Consider the following 16,909-nt stretch of genomic DNA (forward strand, 5'->3'; position numbering starts at 1 on the left):
AATTTATAGTATATAGCCATATTCATAGACTGTTAACAATCCGTATTTAGGCTGGTCCTACATAAAATGAACAGCAAATAGTTCATGACATAAGTAGTATGCAACAATTTCACATTTGCTTGGGCCTCCAGTGAAACAAGACAAGACCTTCTTAGGGAGGCTGGCCTCATCGGCTTCATAATTTTTCAAAAGCAAGTTTATTCTCTACTCACAGGCCACAGAATATTTAAAATTCCTCATATTAATATCTGCTACATCTTTACAGATATCAAGTAAACAGAGCCTTTGAACATAATAAAAAAGAGACAGTAATAAACTCTTTATGTGTTTAAACTTGGATTAAACTGCTTTTGAAATGATGTAACTACTGCCAAATAAAGGTAAAGTACACATATTTATAATCAGATCTCAATGACACAGAATGTCAGAGTAAAGCTACCTAGAAACAAGTCTCATTATATATGTTGAGCAAGCTACGATGCCGTTACCCACTTACAAATGAACTGCATACATGGAGTACAAAACAATGTCTTTCTAGCCATAATGCTAATTGGAAGTTGGGATGAATAATCATGTTATATGATACTATCTAAATGGTGCAATATTTTTAGTGCTTTAATTACTGCTCCATTCTAAATTGTGTTTTTTTTTTTTTTTTTAGAATAACTGTACAATCAGATACAACAGTTTCAGCTTGGAAGGTACATATGCACTGGAATTACTGATAGAGGATTATCCCAAAGAAACAGTTCTGCTAAAATCCAGTGATGGAGTTGAAGAGAGACATCCATATTCCCCAATGGATGGAAAAAGACAAGCACTCAGCTCAGTGCCTTTGCAGTTTACCTTAACAGGTAATGTGATTCCTGGGAGTTCACAGCTGCTGTGTATTAAGATTGTTTTTTTATGTAACTGTGAATTAAAATATGAGACTTCCTTTTCTCTCTATGATAAGCTAATGTTAACATGAGGTGGCGAAGATAAACAGTATCTACATTTCATTATGTATTTGTGCATTTAATGCAGTGGATTAGACATAATTCTCACTTACTTTAGAATAGATAAACTGGAGGTAGAACATAGTTTATAAACTGCATTTGCAAGAAACTGGCTCTGAATTAAGATATCGTTTGTATGGTATTTCGGTCACTCTGAGTCTAACTTTAAAGGTGCTTAAACTACAATAGGCTCAAATCTATACTGCAAGTCATAAGGGATACAATACAGTAAGTCAAAAGCCACATATGCAACTCTCGGTATTTATCCTGAAATTAATCTTCCACAAATTCTAAGAGCAGTACAAACCATTGAACAAAACTCCTTTTTTTGGCTCTTTTTGCCCCTGCAGTTTTGACTCACCCCTGGCCAAAAAACCCATTTGTTCCCATCACTGAATTGTCACCCAGGAGGAATCATCAATTAGCCATTGAGGATGGTTCAAGGTTTTTGCCTTTAGCCATAACTTCATGTGTGTGTGTGTGTGTGTGTGTGTGTGTGTGTGTGTGTGTGTGTGTGTGTGTGTTTGTGTCTGTTTATATAAATGTGCATGTGTGTGTCTGTGTGCATGCATATTTGTGAGTGTGTCTGTCCTTGTATCTGTGTGGGCATGTGTCCATCTGTGTATCTGTGTAGGCAAGTGTGTGTGGATAAGTAACTGAATGGGGCTGTGAACTGAATGTACTTGTCATCTGTCATTTCTACTAAGAACATTTTACCATCAAGCTGCTCCACTCTCTTCACAGAAGCATGGCAAGTGGTTTTCCTGGTCTCTACCAGGAAAAAACAAGTAAATTACACTTCCTTGTGCACTCTAAGCACTCACAGCCCTCCCCTTCCCTAAGGGAAGTCAATGGGCCACATGTCTTCTCCATACCTCTCAAAATCTTAATGCAAAAAATCTGAACAAAGCTTGACAGAATGGGGGGAATAAAGGCTCACAAATACAGACACATTTTAAATATTGCTCTTATAAACTTAGGAAGTTGCTAGAGTAATAGGAATTGTCTTAGCTTACATTTTTCTGAAGGATATGAAGTCTGAAATGCAAATGTATATTGTTATTTAGTGACTTCAATCTTCAGATCATCCCAGTGATGTCCTAGAAAATTAGAAATTTCATGAGGACCACACCAGAAATATGGCACAAAAATCTGGACATTCTATGAAAATCTGGACAGTCAAGAGTTACGGTCTTCTCTTCCCTCCCTCCATGTCTGGTTCCTCCAGTGCAGTGACCACTAAATAAACCCTTTTCTCCTGTGTCACAATAAGGAATCCATCCTTCTGCACCATGGAGCCAGGCAGCTGTTAAACCCAGTTCTAATGTAATTATGTGTAGCTTCTTGAAAATTAAATACTTTTTTTTATTTTCTGCATTCTACAATGTACATCAGAATAGATTTGTTCCTTCTAGGTCATAATAAATAGTGTAGAAACATGTTGGAAATAGATATTAATAGTGTGCAAATGAGGCACAGAGTGAGTTTTGGTCTTGGAGTCCGGCAGTTTAGAGGCTTAAGGCTATGAGTCTCTCTGTCTGCTTTTGGTTGTATGACTCATACCAAGTCTCTTAATTAGACAGTGTTCCTGGGCTTCAGTGAAAATGGGTCTCAACGTGGTTAAAGCATGCATCTATCTATCTATCTATCTATCTATCTATCTATCTATCTATCTATCTATCTATCTTTATGATACATGTAGATAAACACAATCATACTATAAGAAAGTGATATTTGAGGAGTTCTAAGGTTGGTGTGCCTATGATGAAATGTTGTGACTATAACAAAATGTTTGCTAAACTATACATGTAAACAAATTTAAGCAGATCTTGTTTGAATCCATGGCAATCAACAAACAGTCAAAAATGAGCAAACAAACTTGTAAAAATGTGTAGAAACAGGCAACCTGATGTCCAGATAGTCAATACTAACCACAGGAAACAAAGTCCAAGTTTCTTCTTTAACGTAAAAGTATTTTATTTTTCAAAAAGACAACGTTTTCGCCGTGACCCCTGTCACAGCTTCCTCAGAAGAAGACAAGTAAAACAGCTAAACTGGTCTGTTCAAATACTCAGTTAACAGGAAGTGACAAATAATTGCACTTCCTGCACTAATTTGACTCAATAAAAATGAATAAAATAATGAATAATCATAAAACTCCATTAAATTATCTATAAATATTGTATGATAAAAAACAACATAAAAATATTCTTACTAGTGCATTTACATTAACATTGAAAAAATTATGCATTAAACCCACAAAATAGTGTGCATATAGGCATTACCTAAAGTAGCTCCTTAGTTTAAGAACACATGAAATGTTACAGTTCTCATTGAGGCCATCTAGCCTAAATGCATCTAAATTCAACTGCCATAAAAGTTCGACACACTCAAGAACTATCTGAAAGGGGCCTCCCCTATCGGTTAAAGGTACTTGATCAATACCCATAAAACAAAAAGAGTGGTCAGGGTTGCTGCTAACATGTTTTGCTAAGGCATTCTCTAAAAGAGGTTTTTTTATAGCATAAAGGTGCTGGTATATTCTCTCTTTTAGTTTACGATTGGTTTTTCCTATGTAAAAGGAAGGGCAGGAATTACACAAAGCAATGTACACCACTGACTTTGAATCACAAGTAATCCTCTGCTTAATATTGTATTTTTTATTCCTAACTATAAAGGAATTTCCAGTTCTCATCACTTTACACATGTTGCAGCATCCACATTTAAATGAACCTCCAGGTCTTATGTGACCATAAGTGTTAGAAGTATGCTGTAAAAGTTCTTTCAAATTATTACTTCTCCTGTAAATTACATAGGGGCGCTGACCTAACTTGTCAATCAAGTTAACGGAATTAATAACTAGTGGCCAGTTTTTAAGATAATGGCCCAAATTCCTGTTGAATTCAAGTTAAATTGGGTTATAAAACTTAAAGAAAAGTTTCTCTGCTGATTTAGTAAGGAATTTTGGTGTGCTAATTCATTATCATTAGTAGACCTACCTACATTAGATTGATCAAGTAGTGGTTTATACAACCCTTTTGTTCTTTTAGTGTCAACTTCATTTATAAGCCCTTCTAAAAGAGGGACAGGGTATCCGCGTTTATAAACATACCTTTCAAAAATTGGCACTCAGCTTTAAAATCGCTGTACGTGCTACACATCCTGCCTGCACGCACCAGTTGTCCTTTGACAATAGATTTTTTCTGCCTAGGTGGATGTAGACTAGTGTAGTGCAGGAAAGAGTTGCAGCACGCCTGTTTCCTGAAAATGCCAGACAAATAAATCTCTTCATCTACTTCTTTAGTTAGTCTCACGTCCAAGTAGTCTGTTTCTATTGTTGAAAACCTATAAGTAAATTTTAACCATTGTGTAGAATTGTTCAAATAGTCTACAAAATGTTTTGTTTCAACTTCATTCCCTTTAAACAGGATAAATATGTCGTCCAAAAACCTAGTGTAATATTTTATCTTCTGCATTACAGTTTCATTAGATAGTATATAAAGGTTTTCCCAAAAGGCTACAAACAGGTTAGCCACACTGGCTCCTCAAGGAGCCCATGGCTATTCCACATTTTTGTAAATAGAATTTATGTTCAAAAACAAAAAAGTTTGATGACAGTACTATGCTCAACAGTTCTGTTACAACGTCAATCTCAACTTGTGGTGCATTTAAGTCTTTAAGAAGCAGTTGAATCCATTCAACTGCCTCATTGTGAGGGATGGATGTATATAAATCAATGACATCCACAGTCAAAAAGTTACACTCAAGGTCAAACTTAATACTGTTGATATCACTTAAGAAAGACCAGGAGTCTTTGCAAATAGTAGGTATTTTCTTTACATATTTTGATAGAATACTATCTATCAATTTTGAACAGGGGTAGGTCATAGAAGACCTACCATCTATTAATGCCCTCATGGGAGGATTCTTTTGGTCTTTGTGTATCTTGGGTATTCCGAACATTACAGGCAACTTTGGCTGAATGATGTCAATATAGTTGTATGTCTCTAAGTCTATTTTGCCTGCTAGGAAAAGGTCACGGAAATACCCACGGGTACGACCTTGAACTACATTAATCTCATTAAGGGAAGAAGTAACATAGGCATCAGATGATAACACTTGCATCATTTTTCTGTGTATTGAACGTTGTCGAACACTACCAAGCCCCTCCTTTGTCAGGTTTCAAAACCTGACAGTTAAAGAGCCCAGGTTTTTAGCCATTCACGTTGTGCAAGTGAAATATTCATCTCATTCAAAGTACTACTTGATTTTTGTGTAGAAAACAGATGTCTTATATCTAATTCACACATTTGTTCAAATAGTAATAAATTTTGTTGTGTAGGAGGGTTAAAAACGCTAGTCAGTTTCAATTTGTCATTAACATTTGTTGTTTCATTGTTAAAATATAATTTTAAATTTAACTTATGTATGTAGCATTTCAGATCAATCAAAACTTTAGCTAAACTTCCATAGGTACTTGGAATAAAAGTGTATCCAAGAGCTAACAATTCAACTAGGTCAGAATCTAGTTCCAAAGATGAAAAGTTATAGATAGTAAAATCTTTCCTTGTGTTAGTGTATATAACAGGGCCTTGCAAAAAATCCCTCGGACCTATGGGAGAAACATTGTCTGTTAACGTTTCCTCCAATACACATTCCCCCCTTGTTTCTTCTGTTGATTCCCTAAAAAAACTTTATCATTAGGGAGCTCTAAAGGAACCTGCTTATTCTGGTCAGTTCTCCCTGGTCCTCTTTGGTTCTTATAATTGTAGTTAACAGCAGTGGACCCTTTTAACCTATTACTTCTTCTAACTTCCTGTCTAGGTGTATTAGTAAGGTGTTCACCATTTTCACCTTCCAACGAAATTAATTCAGCATTGACAGAAGTAGAAGGCCCATTTAAACCAACAGTATTGGACCCTGCACTTGGAATGTTCAAATGGGAATATGCTTGGTTAGAAAGATAAGCTGTTCTATCCCTTACTAACTTCTTATTTTTGTTAATTTTAATTTAAGTAACAATGCGTCAATGCTAGAAAAAATACGGTCGTAGTCATATTTAAACTGCAAAAAAGAAGTATTAATTTTGATTTCTTCATCCAAAACATTTACTTCAGAAATAAGAGACAAGATATGCATATCATAATGTTTAACTATCACGTTTAGCAATTGTAACCCCTGTTCCTGAAACAAACATTTCAATTCTGAAAAATACACTTGGTCCAACAGTAGTCCAGAAGGAGTAAAGTTGTTCCTAAGGCCTTTTGGAACCAGTTTCTCATTTAAACATTGCCTAAAATAAGCAGCTTCCAGCTGCAGTTTTTTTAATTTAAGCAACTTAATGTCAAGTACCTTTAAACGGTCACTAAACCAGTTGTTGTCGTTTTCTTGAACAGGAAAAGAGCTGGCAGTTGACCCAGTGTTAGCGCCTGACAAAACGAAACGGGTTCTCTTTATTAATCCAATCGTTCAAGGTTCGGTTCCTCCACTGGCTCCCCTATGCTCCTCATTTAAGTTAGATGCTGGTGGTGTAATTGGACTAGCATTAGTTCCTACAGCATGACTAGTAGAAGGGATCCAAAGATGCATGGAGTTGAAGGAAACAAGTCCGCTTCCTACTGGTAGAAGCAGTGGCGTTTTGAACAACAGAACTTCCTGCCTGTTGTTTATTTGGTCGAGGAGGCAGTCCTCTAAGCTGTTGTGCTGCAGGAAGTAACGTAGCAGACCCTTCCGAGTCAGAAACTGAAACAACATTCTGGTTTACAATAGTTTCAGACTTTTCTTTTCTGTAAAAAGTTGGAAGTTGCTCTAAAACATCCATAAGAACATGTAAAGCTTCCAATTTTTGTGAGATGGAAGCCAGTAAAGAGAATAAGTCTGTTTCACTTGATTTTTCAAAAGTAGCTGTTAGACAAAGGTTAGGACTAACAGGACTGGCAGGAGTGCCTGAATCCATGGCAATCAACAAACAGTCAAAAATGAGCAAACAAACTTGTAAAAATGTGTAGAAACAGGCAACCTGATGTCCAGATAGTCAATACTAACCACAGGAAACAAAGTCCAAGTTTCTTCTTTAACGTAAAAGTATTTTATTTTTCAAAAAGACAACGTTGTCGCCGTGACCCCTGTCACAGCTTCCTCAGAAGAAGACAAGTAAAACAGCTAAACTGGTCTGTTCAAATACTCAGTTAACAGGAAGTGACAAATAATTGCACTTCCTGCACTAATTTGACTCAATAAAAATGAATAAAATCATGAATAATCATAAAACTCCATTAAATTATCTATAAATATTGTATGATAAAAAACAACATAAAAATATTCTTACTAGTGCATTTACATTAACATTGAAAAAATTATGCATTAAACCCACAAAATAGTGTGCATATAGGCATTACCTAAAGTAGCTCCTTAGTTTAAGAACACATGAAATGTTACAGTTCTCATTGAGGCCATCTAGCCTAAATGCATCTAAATTCAACTGCCATAAAAGTTCGACACACTCAAGAACTATCTGAAAGGTGCCTCCCCTATCGGTTAAAGGTACTTGATCAATACCCATAAAACAAAAAGAGTGGTCAGGGTTGCTGCTAACATGTTTTGCTAAGGCATTCTCTAAAAGAGGTTTTTTTATAGCATAAAGGTGCTGGTATATTCTCTCTTTTAGTTTACGATTGGTTTTTCCTATGTAAAAGGAAGGGCAGGAATTACACAAAGCAATGTACACCACTGACTTTGAATCACAAGTAATCCTCTGCTTAATATTGTATTTTTTATTCCTAACTATAAAGGAATTTCCAGTTCTCATCACTTTACACATGTTGCAGCATCCACATTTAAATGAACCTCCAGGTCTTATGTGACCATAAGTGTTAGAAGTATGCTGTAAAAGTTCTTTCAAATTATTACTTCTCCTGTAAATTACATAGGGGCGCTGACCTAACTTGTCAATCAAGTTAACGGAATTAATAACTAGTGGCCAGTTTTTAAGATAATGGCCCAAATTCCTGTTGAATTCAAGTTAAATTGGGTTATAAAACTTAAAGAAAAGTTTCTCTGCTGATTTAGTAAGGAATTTTGGTGTGCTAATTCATTATCATTAGTAGACCTACCTACATTAGATTGATCAAGTAGTGGTTTATACAACCCTTTTGTTCTTTTAGTGTCAACTTCATTTATAAGCCCTTCTAAAAGAGGGACAGGGTATCCGCGGTTTATAAACATACCTTTCAAAAATTGGCACTCAGCTTTAAAATCGCTGTACGTGCTACACATCCTGCCTGCACGTACCAGTTGTCCTTTGACAATAGATTTTTTCTGCCTAGGTGGATGTAGACTAGTGTAGTGCAGGAAAGAGTTGCAGTACGTCTGTTTCCTGAAAATGCCAGACAAATAAATCTCTTCATCTACTTCTTTAGTTAGTCTCACGTCCAAGTAGTCTGTTTCTATTGTTGAAAACCTATAACCTATAAGTAAATTTTAACCATTGTGTAGAATTGTTCAAATAGTCTACAAAAAGTTTTGCTTCAACTTCATTCCCTACTTGATCAATCTAATGTAGGTAGGTCTACTAATGATAATGAATTAGCACACCAAAATTCCTTACTAAATCAGCAGAGAAACTTTTCTTTAAGTTTTATAACCCAATTTAACTTGAATTCAACAGGAATTTGGGCCATTATCTTAAAAAACTGGCCACTAGTTATTAATTCCGTTAACTTGATTGACAAGTTAGGTCAGCGCCCCTATGTAATTTACAGGAGAAGTAATAATTTGAAAGAACTTTTACAGCATACTTCTAACACTTATGGTCACATAAGACCTGGAGGTTCATTTAAATGTGGATGCTGCAACATGTGTAAAGTGATGAGAACTGGAAATTCCTTTATAGTTAGGAATAAAAAATACAATATTAAGCAGAGGATTACTTGTGATTCAAAGTCAGTGGTGTACATTGCTTTGTGTAATTCCTGCCCTTCCTTTTACATAGGAAAAACCAATCGTAAACTAAAAGAGAGAATATACCAGCACCTTTATGCTATAAAAACCTCTTTTAGAGAATGCCTTAGCAAAACATGTTAGCAGCAACCCTGACCACTCTTTTTGTTTTATGGGTATTGATCAAGTACCTTTAACCGATAGGGGAGGCCCCTTTCAGATAGTTCTTGAGTGTGTCGAACTTTTATGGCAGTTGAATTTAGATGCATTTAGGCTAGATGGCCTCAATGAGAACTGTAACATTTCATGTGTTCTTAAACTAAGGAGCTACTTTAGGTAATGCCTATATGCACACTATTTTGTGGGTTTAATGCATAATTTTTTCAATGTTAATGTAAATGCACTAGTAAGAATATTTTTATGTTGTTTTTTATCATACAATATTTATAGATAATTTAATGGAGTTTTATGATTATTCATGATTTTATTCATTTTTATTGAGTCAAATTAGTGCAGGAAGTGCAATTATTTGTCACTTCCTGTTAACTGAGTATTTGAACAGACCAGTTTAGCTGTTTTACTTGTCTTCTTCTGAGGAAGCTGTGACAGGGGTCACGGCGAAAACGTTGTCTTTTTGAAAAATAAAATACTTTTACGTTAAAGAAGAAACTTGGACTTTGTTTCCTGTGGTTAGTATTGACTATCTGGACATCAGGTTGCCTGTTTCTACACATTTTTACAAGATCTTGTTTGAATGTATACCAGAAGGTCATAATGTGCTGGCTAGCAAAGTACAGAGATATGGACAGAGAAACACAAAAACTGATACCAAATTTCCTTTTAAAAAGCAGGTGAAGGAGTGTATAGCCGAGGTGCCGCAGATGTTTCCCCAGATGCAAATTTTGAGCTCTCAACTATTTAAATATACCAAGGCTGGGATCAATGGAAAGATGATCCATGGTGTCTCCTGGTTTCGTACTACTAATGCTATTTTTGGTGTTGGAATATTTTCAGCTGCAATAGTTATCAATGTTTCTAATGTTGCCTTTCCATTCATTGTAGTTTTTACTGATACTTTTGTTGGTGTTGTATTTTCATCCTCAACCAATATTACTGATGTTGTTTTTGGTGTTTTTATCTTTTCAGTCATATCGGTTGCTACTGGTGTTGTTTTTGGTGTTGGTATCTTTTCAGCTGCAGTAGTTGTTATTGATGTTTCTGGTGTTGTCTTACCAGTCATAGTAGTTTTTACTGATACTTTTGTTGCTGTTGTCTTTTCATCCTCAGCAAATGTTACTGAAGTTGTTTTTGTTGTTTTTGTCTTTTCAGTCATATCAGTTGCTACTAATGTTGTTTTTGGTGTTGGTATCTTTTCAGCTTCAATAGTTGTTATCGATGTTTCTGTTGTTGTTGTCTTTCCATTTGTAGTAGTTTTTACTGATACTTTTGTTGGTGGTGTATTTTCATCCTCAGCCAATATTACTGAAGTTGCTTTTGTTGTTTTTGTCTTTTCAGTCATATCAGTTGCTACTAATGTTGTTTTTGGTGTTGGTATCTTTTCAGCTTCAATAGTTGTTATCGATATTTCTGTTGTTGTTGTCTTTCCATTTGTAGTAGTTTTTACTGATACTTTTGTTGGTGTTGTATTTTCATCCTCAGCCAATATTACTGATGTTGTTTTTGGTGTTTTTATATTTTCAGTCATAGTTGCTACTGATGTTGTTTTTGGTGTTGGTATCTTTTCAGCTTCAGTAGTTATTGATGTTTCTGGTGTTGTTGTCTTTCCAGTCATAACAGTTGTTACTGATACTTTTGTTGCTGTTGTCTTTTCATCCTCACCAAATGTTAGCATAGCAGTCGTAACAGATGTTGTTTTTGCAGTTGTCTTTTCGGTCATAGCAGTCATAACAGATGTTGTTTTTGCTGATATCTTTTCAGTCATAGCAGTTGTTAATGATGTTTCTGGTGTTGTCTTTTCAGTCACAGTAGTTGTTACTGATATTGTTTTTGGTGGTGTTGTCTTTTCAGTCATATCAATTGTAATTGATGGTGTTTTTGCTGTTGTTTCTTTCATGGCAGTTTTTAATGATGTTGCTGGAATTGCTGTCTTTTCAGTCATAGTTGTAACAGATGTTTTTGCAGTTATCTTTTCAGTGCCAGCAGCTGCTGCTGATATTATTGGGGTTGTCTTTTCAGCCATAGCAATTGCTTCTGATGTTGCTGGAATTTTTGTATTTTCAGTTACACTAGTTGTTACTAATGTTGTTGGTGCTGTTCTTGTCTTTTCAGTCATAGCCGATGTTACTGATGTTGTTTGAGGTGTTGGTATCTTTTCAGTTGTGGTGGTCATTACTGCTTCTGGTGCTGTTGCCTTTTCAGTCATAGTAGGTGTTACTGATGTTGTTTTTGGTGTTTTTTCAGTCATTTCAGTCATAACTGATGACATTTTTACTGTTGTCTTTTCATTCATAGCAGTTGTTACTGATGATGTATTTTTAGTCATAGTAGTTGTTATTAATGTTGGTGTTATCTTTTCAGTCATTGCAGTTGTTATTGATGTTTTTGGTGGTGCTGTCTTTTCAGTCACAGTAGTTGCTCTTTCTAGTGTTGGCATATTTTCAGTTGTAGTAGTTGTTCCTGATGTTTCTGCTGTTGTTTTTTCAGTCATAATAGTTATAAGTAATGCTGATTTTGGTAGTGATGTCCTTCCAGTCATAGTTTTTACTGATGTTGTTGTAAGTGTTGTCTTTTCATACTATTCTGTGGTATGAACCACGCTGTCACTTCATACTACTCTGTGGTATTAACTATGCTGTCACTTCATACTATTCTGTGGTATGAACCACACTGTCACTTCATACTACTCTGTGGTATAACCACACTGTCATTTCATACTACTCTGTGGTATGAACCATGCTGTCACTTCATACTATTCTGTGGTATGAACCACGCTGTCACTTCATACTACTCTGTGGTATAACCACACTGTCACGTCATACTACTCTGTGGTATGAACTATGCTGTCACTTCATACTATTCTGTGGTATGAACCATGCTGTCACTTCTTACTATTCTGTGGTATGAACCACGCTGTCACTTCATACTACTCTGTGGTATGAACTACGCTGTCACTTCATACTACTCTGTGGTATGAACCACGCTGTCACTTCATACTACTCTGCAGTATGAACTACACTGTCAGTTCATACTACTCTGTGGTATGAACCATGCTGTCACTTCATCCTACTTGATGGCAGTTAAGGAGCACATTGTTTCCCCCCACCCTTCAGCAGTTAAGTTTGAATGCAGTATAAATCTGGAATAGTGGCATTATAGCATATATCACTTTATAAAAAAGCTCAACTGTTAAAGATTTTCTTTACTTGTTGGTGCTATAGTTGTGTTACTTGGTCACATACTCATTTATTTAAACTTACAGTATGTAATGCCTATGGGTTAGAGTGATACTTGTGCAATTTTAAAGATGAGTACAGTGGATGGAAGAAGTACACCTGGTTTTTCTTGGTTTGTGTTTGTTACCTGGTTTTTCTTGACTTGTGCAATTTTCTTAAGGTAAAAGCTAAAGTTCTCTGATGTATTTTATTATGGGCAACAGTATTAGGAAGAAGCCCTCCCCTACCCCCAATGCAGAGCGCAGTTACCTGCAAAATCATGCAAGGGTATGAAGCAGTGATGGATACCCAGTTAACTTGGATGTAGAGGATATTTAAGAACAGTGGGAGGGGTCCTGAAGAAGTTCCTTACATAAGGAGCTGCCCTATATTGTGCCTGTTTAAGTTGGCACTTCCTGGAGTACAAAGGAACATCATTGTTATTTGATATCTACTGCCTTAGAGTGAGTGTTGCAGTCTCCTTCCACCTTATTGTATTAACATATACAGTCTTAGGAATAGTTGTTTCATATGTTGCACTTGTTCTAGTGGAGTCCAGTTTTTACTCTGAAATTGTACCATAGATGTACCTGTCTCTCAGCTGAGAGGTCCAGTGACTTACCAATAGTTCTTTTGGCTGCTTTCTGTCCACTGTCTGCTACTTAATGTTTCACTCTTGACTCCTTGTCAACTTTTTCATATTTCTTTCTGGGCTGGTCCTGTTCTTTCTCCTTCTCCACCCTCTTACTGATATTTTCTACAATGTCCTATTCTGTCTCATACTGTCTTCCTTCTCTTTCTTGTTAATACTGTCCATCTTTTTCCTGTTAGGTTTTAGCACTCCCAATAATATTGCTGTTTCCTAGTTTGTTAAAATGTTTTACTTAACTTCTGCTGCTCCTGACTGATTGTTTCTACTCAGGATCCAGTTTGGGCCCACTCTCTTTTGCCTCACTTATCTCTGCTATGCTTCACTCTTCTACCCTACCCCTATCCACACCCACCCCTTAACATCACTTTCTTTATACTTGGCTAACTCCTCCCATCCCAAATGTTAACCCATCATGCAGTACCTTTCACTCTCCCCCAATTTCAGCAATTTAACACCCATCTCAGTACAAACAACTCACCTTCAACCTGTCACCTCTCCAAACTTCAAAAATGTAACCTCCAGTCTGCTTGGCACTTCACACTCCTAACTACCACTATCAATACCCCTGACTCTCTTCATATACCACTGTTACATCTCTTTTTCAGTTCACATTATTTCATAATTAAAACTATCTGACTGTAGGCTAACACAGAATATTCCCACTTTTGTCACATATTTTTTACTATTACTGCAGCTAAGACTAAGGCTAAAGGAGTGCCTCCAGCTCTCATAACATACTCTTCCTTAGCTTTGACTACCCTACTTACGATGGACTAACAAAAAGTACTGACATCATTATTTCTCTCCTGTTATTCTGCTACATATCTGTGGGTGGAAGTGCACATGTGGTGGTGGACTGACCGTATCCATCCAAGCAGGCCTTTCAATAGGTGAACTTATTTCCTAACCATGAAGTTCCAGGATTACTGCAGCAAAACTCCTCATAGTGTTTGCCACTTCTCTGCTCCCTTTTGCAGGTATAACATGCTGATGCAATATTTCCTAGTCAACCACCTAAAATTAAAGACCTATCGGTGGCTTACATGGACATTTGTAGTATAAATAACAAGTTGTTGGAATACCTAAAACACCAAAAAGCACTTCAGGAAGGAAATGGCCACTAAATAGTTGTATCTAGAGACTTTAGTAAAGCAATAATACATAAACGCTTTAACTTAAATCACCGCGTTTTCATCGTATAAATCGCAGACTTCATCAGATATACATACTAAACAAATAGCAGCAATTTAAATCCCCACACATTTCACAAACCACCAATGGGAATCTAAAACCAGTCAACCTATTAAACAATACGTCATTCAAGTTGTTGGAACAGGAAGTAGTGTCTCATCAACACAACCGTGCAGTTATTTGTGTTGTTGCTTATTCTTCATCATGCTGATTGCACATCTTCCTTTATCAGTTTTTGCATCATTACAGCAGCACTGAGGTGTAGAGAGATAAAGCCCTGATTATGGCCTAGGTGGCTGAAGGTTGGTTAGCAGCCTGTGTATCTGAGATGCAGGCAGGGAAGCATGGCATGTGCATCCTGGGGGGACAGAGAGGGGAGGGGCTTGCTTTCAGGGCACACTAAGCAGTTTTATTTCTCTGGTGATGACTGAAGAAACAATAGCAAAGTGCTTTCAAGGACTGGCAGGGTTTCCTGCTATCGCTTGCCCTTTTAAATGTAACTGGTGGTTCAGCACTATATGTGTATTGCGCATCCCACCCCCAGGAAGGTTACTAATGGCGGGAACAAAGTATAATAACCCAGAGCAGCAGCAAGACGATGCTGTGATGGGAAGCCTCAGTCTCCTTGCTGGACACAGCCCTTGTTGGAGAAAGTGTGTGGTGTAGTCATGCCAAGGGGTGTAGTTAGACCTAGTGAAAAATGAGAGGCATTAGGATTAACTTGATGGTCAGCTGCCTGTGAAAAAATGTGCACCAAAAAAAAGAGGAAAAAATGCTCTCAGAATACTCTTACATCATTCCTCTTCAGTTTTTTTTAGCTGTACCTCCAACAATTAGTTGTTTATCATTGTCAGTAGCTGTAATTGCTGTTTCCTTTGCTTAACAACTCTCTGTTCTGTTAATTCTCCTCCCAAGTGGTCTCCAGTCTTTTCACTTCTACCAGTTTGTCATCTATCCCATATTACTACAACCTGTCCTAAACATTTTTACTTTGCATCTAAAATGGGCTAATTTTTAAACCGTCTTTCTGCTTCCCATTTATTCACATATCGCTGTCATTTATGAGAATATTAAAAGTTGTGTTTTCCTTTACTTGATCTCCGCTGGTTTGTTATGGATGATCTACTAAAGCTCAGGTTACCAAATATTATTGCAATTCATAAACTGCTGCAGTTAGCTGTTCCTCATACTTATATGCTGTTTCATTTTATTTTTGTTCTTATTCATATCCTTTATAAGAGATATGTAATAATTCCCAAAGGCTGAATGGCACCTAAAACTGCAAATAAATAAATAAATAATACAGAGACTATTGTTGGTACAAATGTGACTGCTGACATCAGCCCTTCCTTTAACTGTCATACCCTAGAAAAGGGAACAGCTGGCCTCTGGGTTTAGTAAAGGTATGAAGACAAAATTAACAATCATCTGTGAGAGCATGCACAGAACTGCATTTATTTAAATGATGGTAATAGAAACAAGTGTAAGGCAGTGAAAACCGCAGTGAAAACAAATTCAGAACTCGTTTACAGAGAGGGCCAAATAATCATTTTGGTGCTAGATACCAATCTGAAGCATCTTCCCTGAGTTATATAGGTATGGATATGTGTCTGTACCATGAATGCCAACAGTCAAACAACATCCCATAGGTTAACATGGTGTTTGGCTGTCTGCAAGTGAGAGACTATAGGAAACAGTATGCATTTCATTTGAACAAGGGATGACATGGTAGGACATCTTATGTTTTTCAGTATTTATGATGTGAGAATCAGTATTTTTAAAATATGAGACTTCTGATCAGGACAGTAAAAATGTGAAAAATTGTTGAATAACTGCAAAACAATAATTAATGAAATAGAAAGTAAGTGTGCATAACATTTTTATTTTGAGATACGGATACAAATGGCTCATCTTAGAAGAAAACTAATCACATAATGACATTTTGTAGTTATCTATGACAGAAATATAACATTGAGTTTTACTATGCCTTTTATGCAATGGCAAAGAATGATGCCTTTAAAAATACAATAAGCTCTGTAAATCATTAACTCCTTACATATGTGTACATTTGACGAACAGTCAATTCATGTTGCAATTACAACACTAAAAATCATTTTAACTGATGAAAGTGGAAGCTTACCAGTTGTTTGACTTGTTGAAACTGTAAATGTTTCAAAGGCTGTGAATGGCAAGGTAGTGGAAACAGGGCATGCATACAATATTCTGTCGACTGTTCCATTGGCACTACATGTTGCTTAAATTAAGCCCCCAATGCCATCCGTAGTGTTGTGAATCACTGAGCCATATGGGTATGTTATGCTATTGTAGATGCAATAACAAGCTGCAATCAAAAAACAGTTGCATTTTACTGGACTATTATAAGATGGTGAGCAACTACAATGTTTATTTCTATAAAAGACATAATAAATATGGAAAGACATTATGTATACAGTTGTTGCACGTATGTCAGTTATGATGTTATGGAAGATTTAACATTCTTAAACAGGCTGCATTTTGATGTAGTCCATTTATGTACTCAAAACTAAAAAGTCTGTTACATAATTAAAACTTAAGGACAATCTGAAGGATTTATAAAACCATGCTGATCCCTTATATGCATACATGTAAACAAGCAGTTGTGGTCTAAGTTTTTGTTTTTGGCTTTGTCCCTACCATTTTAGGAGAAGCATGCTTTTACTGTGTGGTGTAACCATGCCAAGTATGGACATGTGCTCTCT

General features: G+C 36.3%; 1 protein-coding gene across 1 annotated transcript in view; it reads left to right on the forward strand.

Moving 5' to 3' along the window:
• Positions 1–16,909, forward strand: part of LOC122791269 — a 564,593-nt gene that overhangs the window by 282,558 nt on the left and 265,126 nt on the right. The window contains exon 5 of the mRNA XM_044058939.1: positions 662–854. Coding sequence (XP_043914874.1) covers positions 662–854 — 193 coding nt within the window. The remainder of the gene's footprint in view (positions 1–661; positions 855–16,909) is intronic.

Source organism: Protopterus annectens, chromosome 17.part0, assembly GCF_019279795.1.
Source record: "Protopterus annectens isolate FY-2018-M chromosome 17.part0, PAN1.0, whole genome shotgun sequence".
NCBI lineage: Eukaryota > Metazoa > Chordata > Ceratodontiformes > Protopteridae > Protopterus > Protopterus annectens.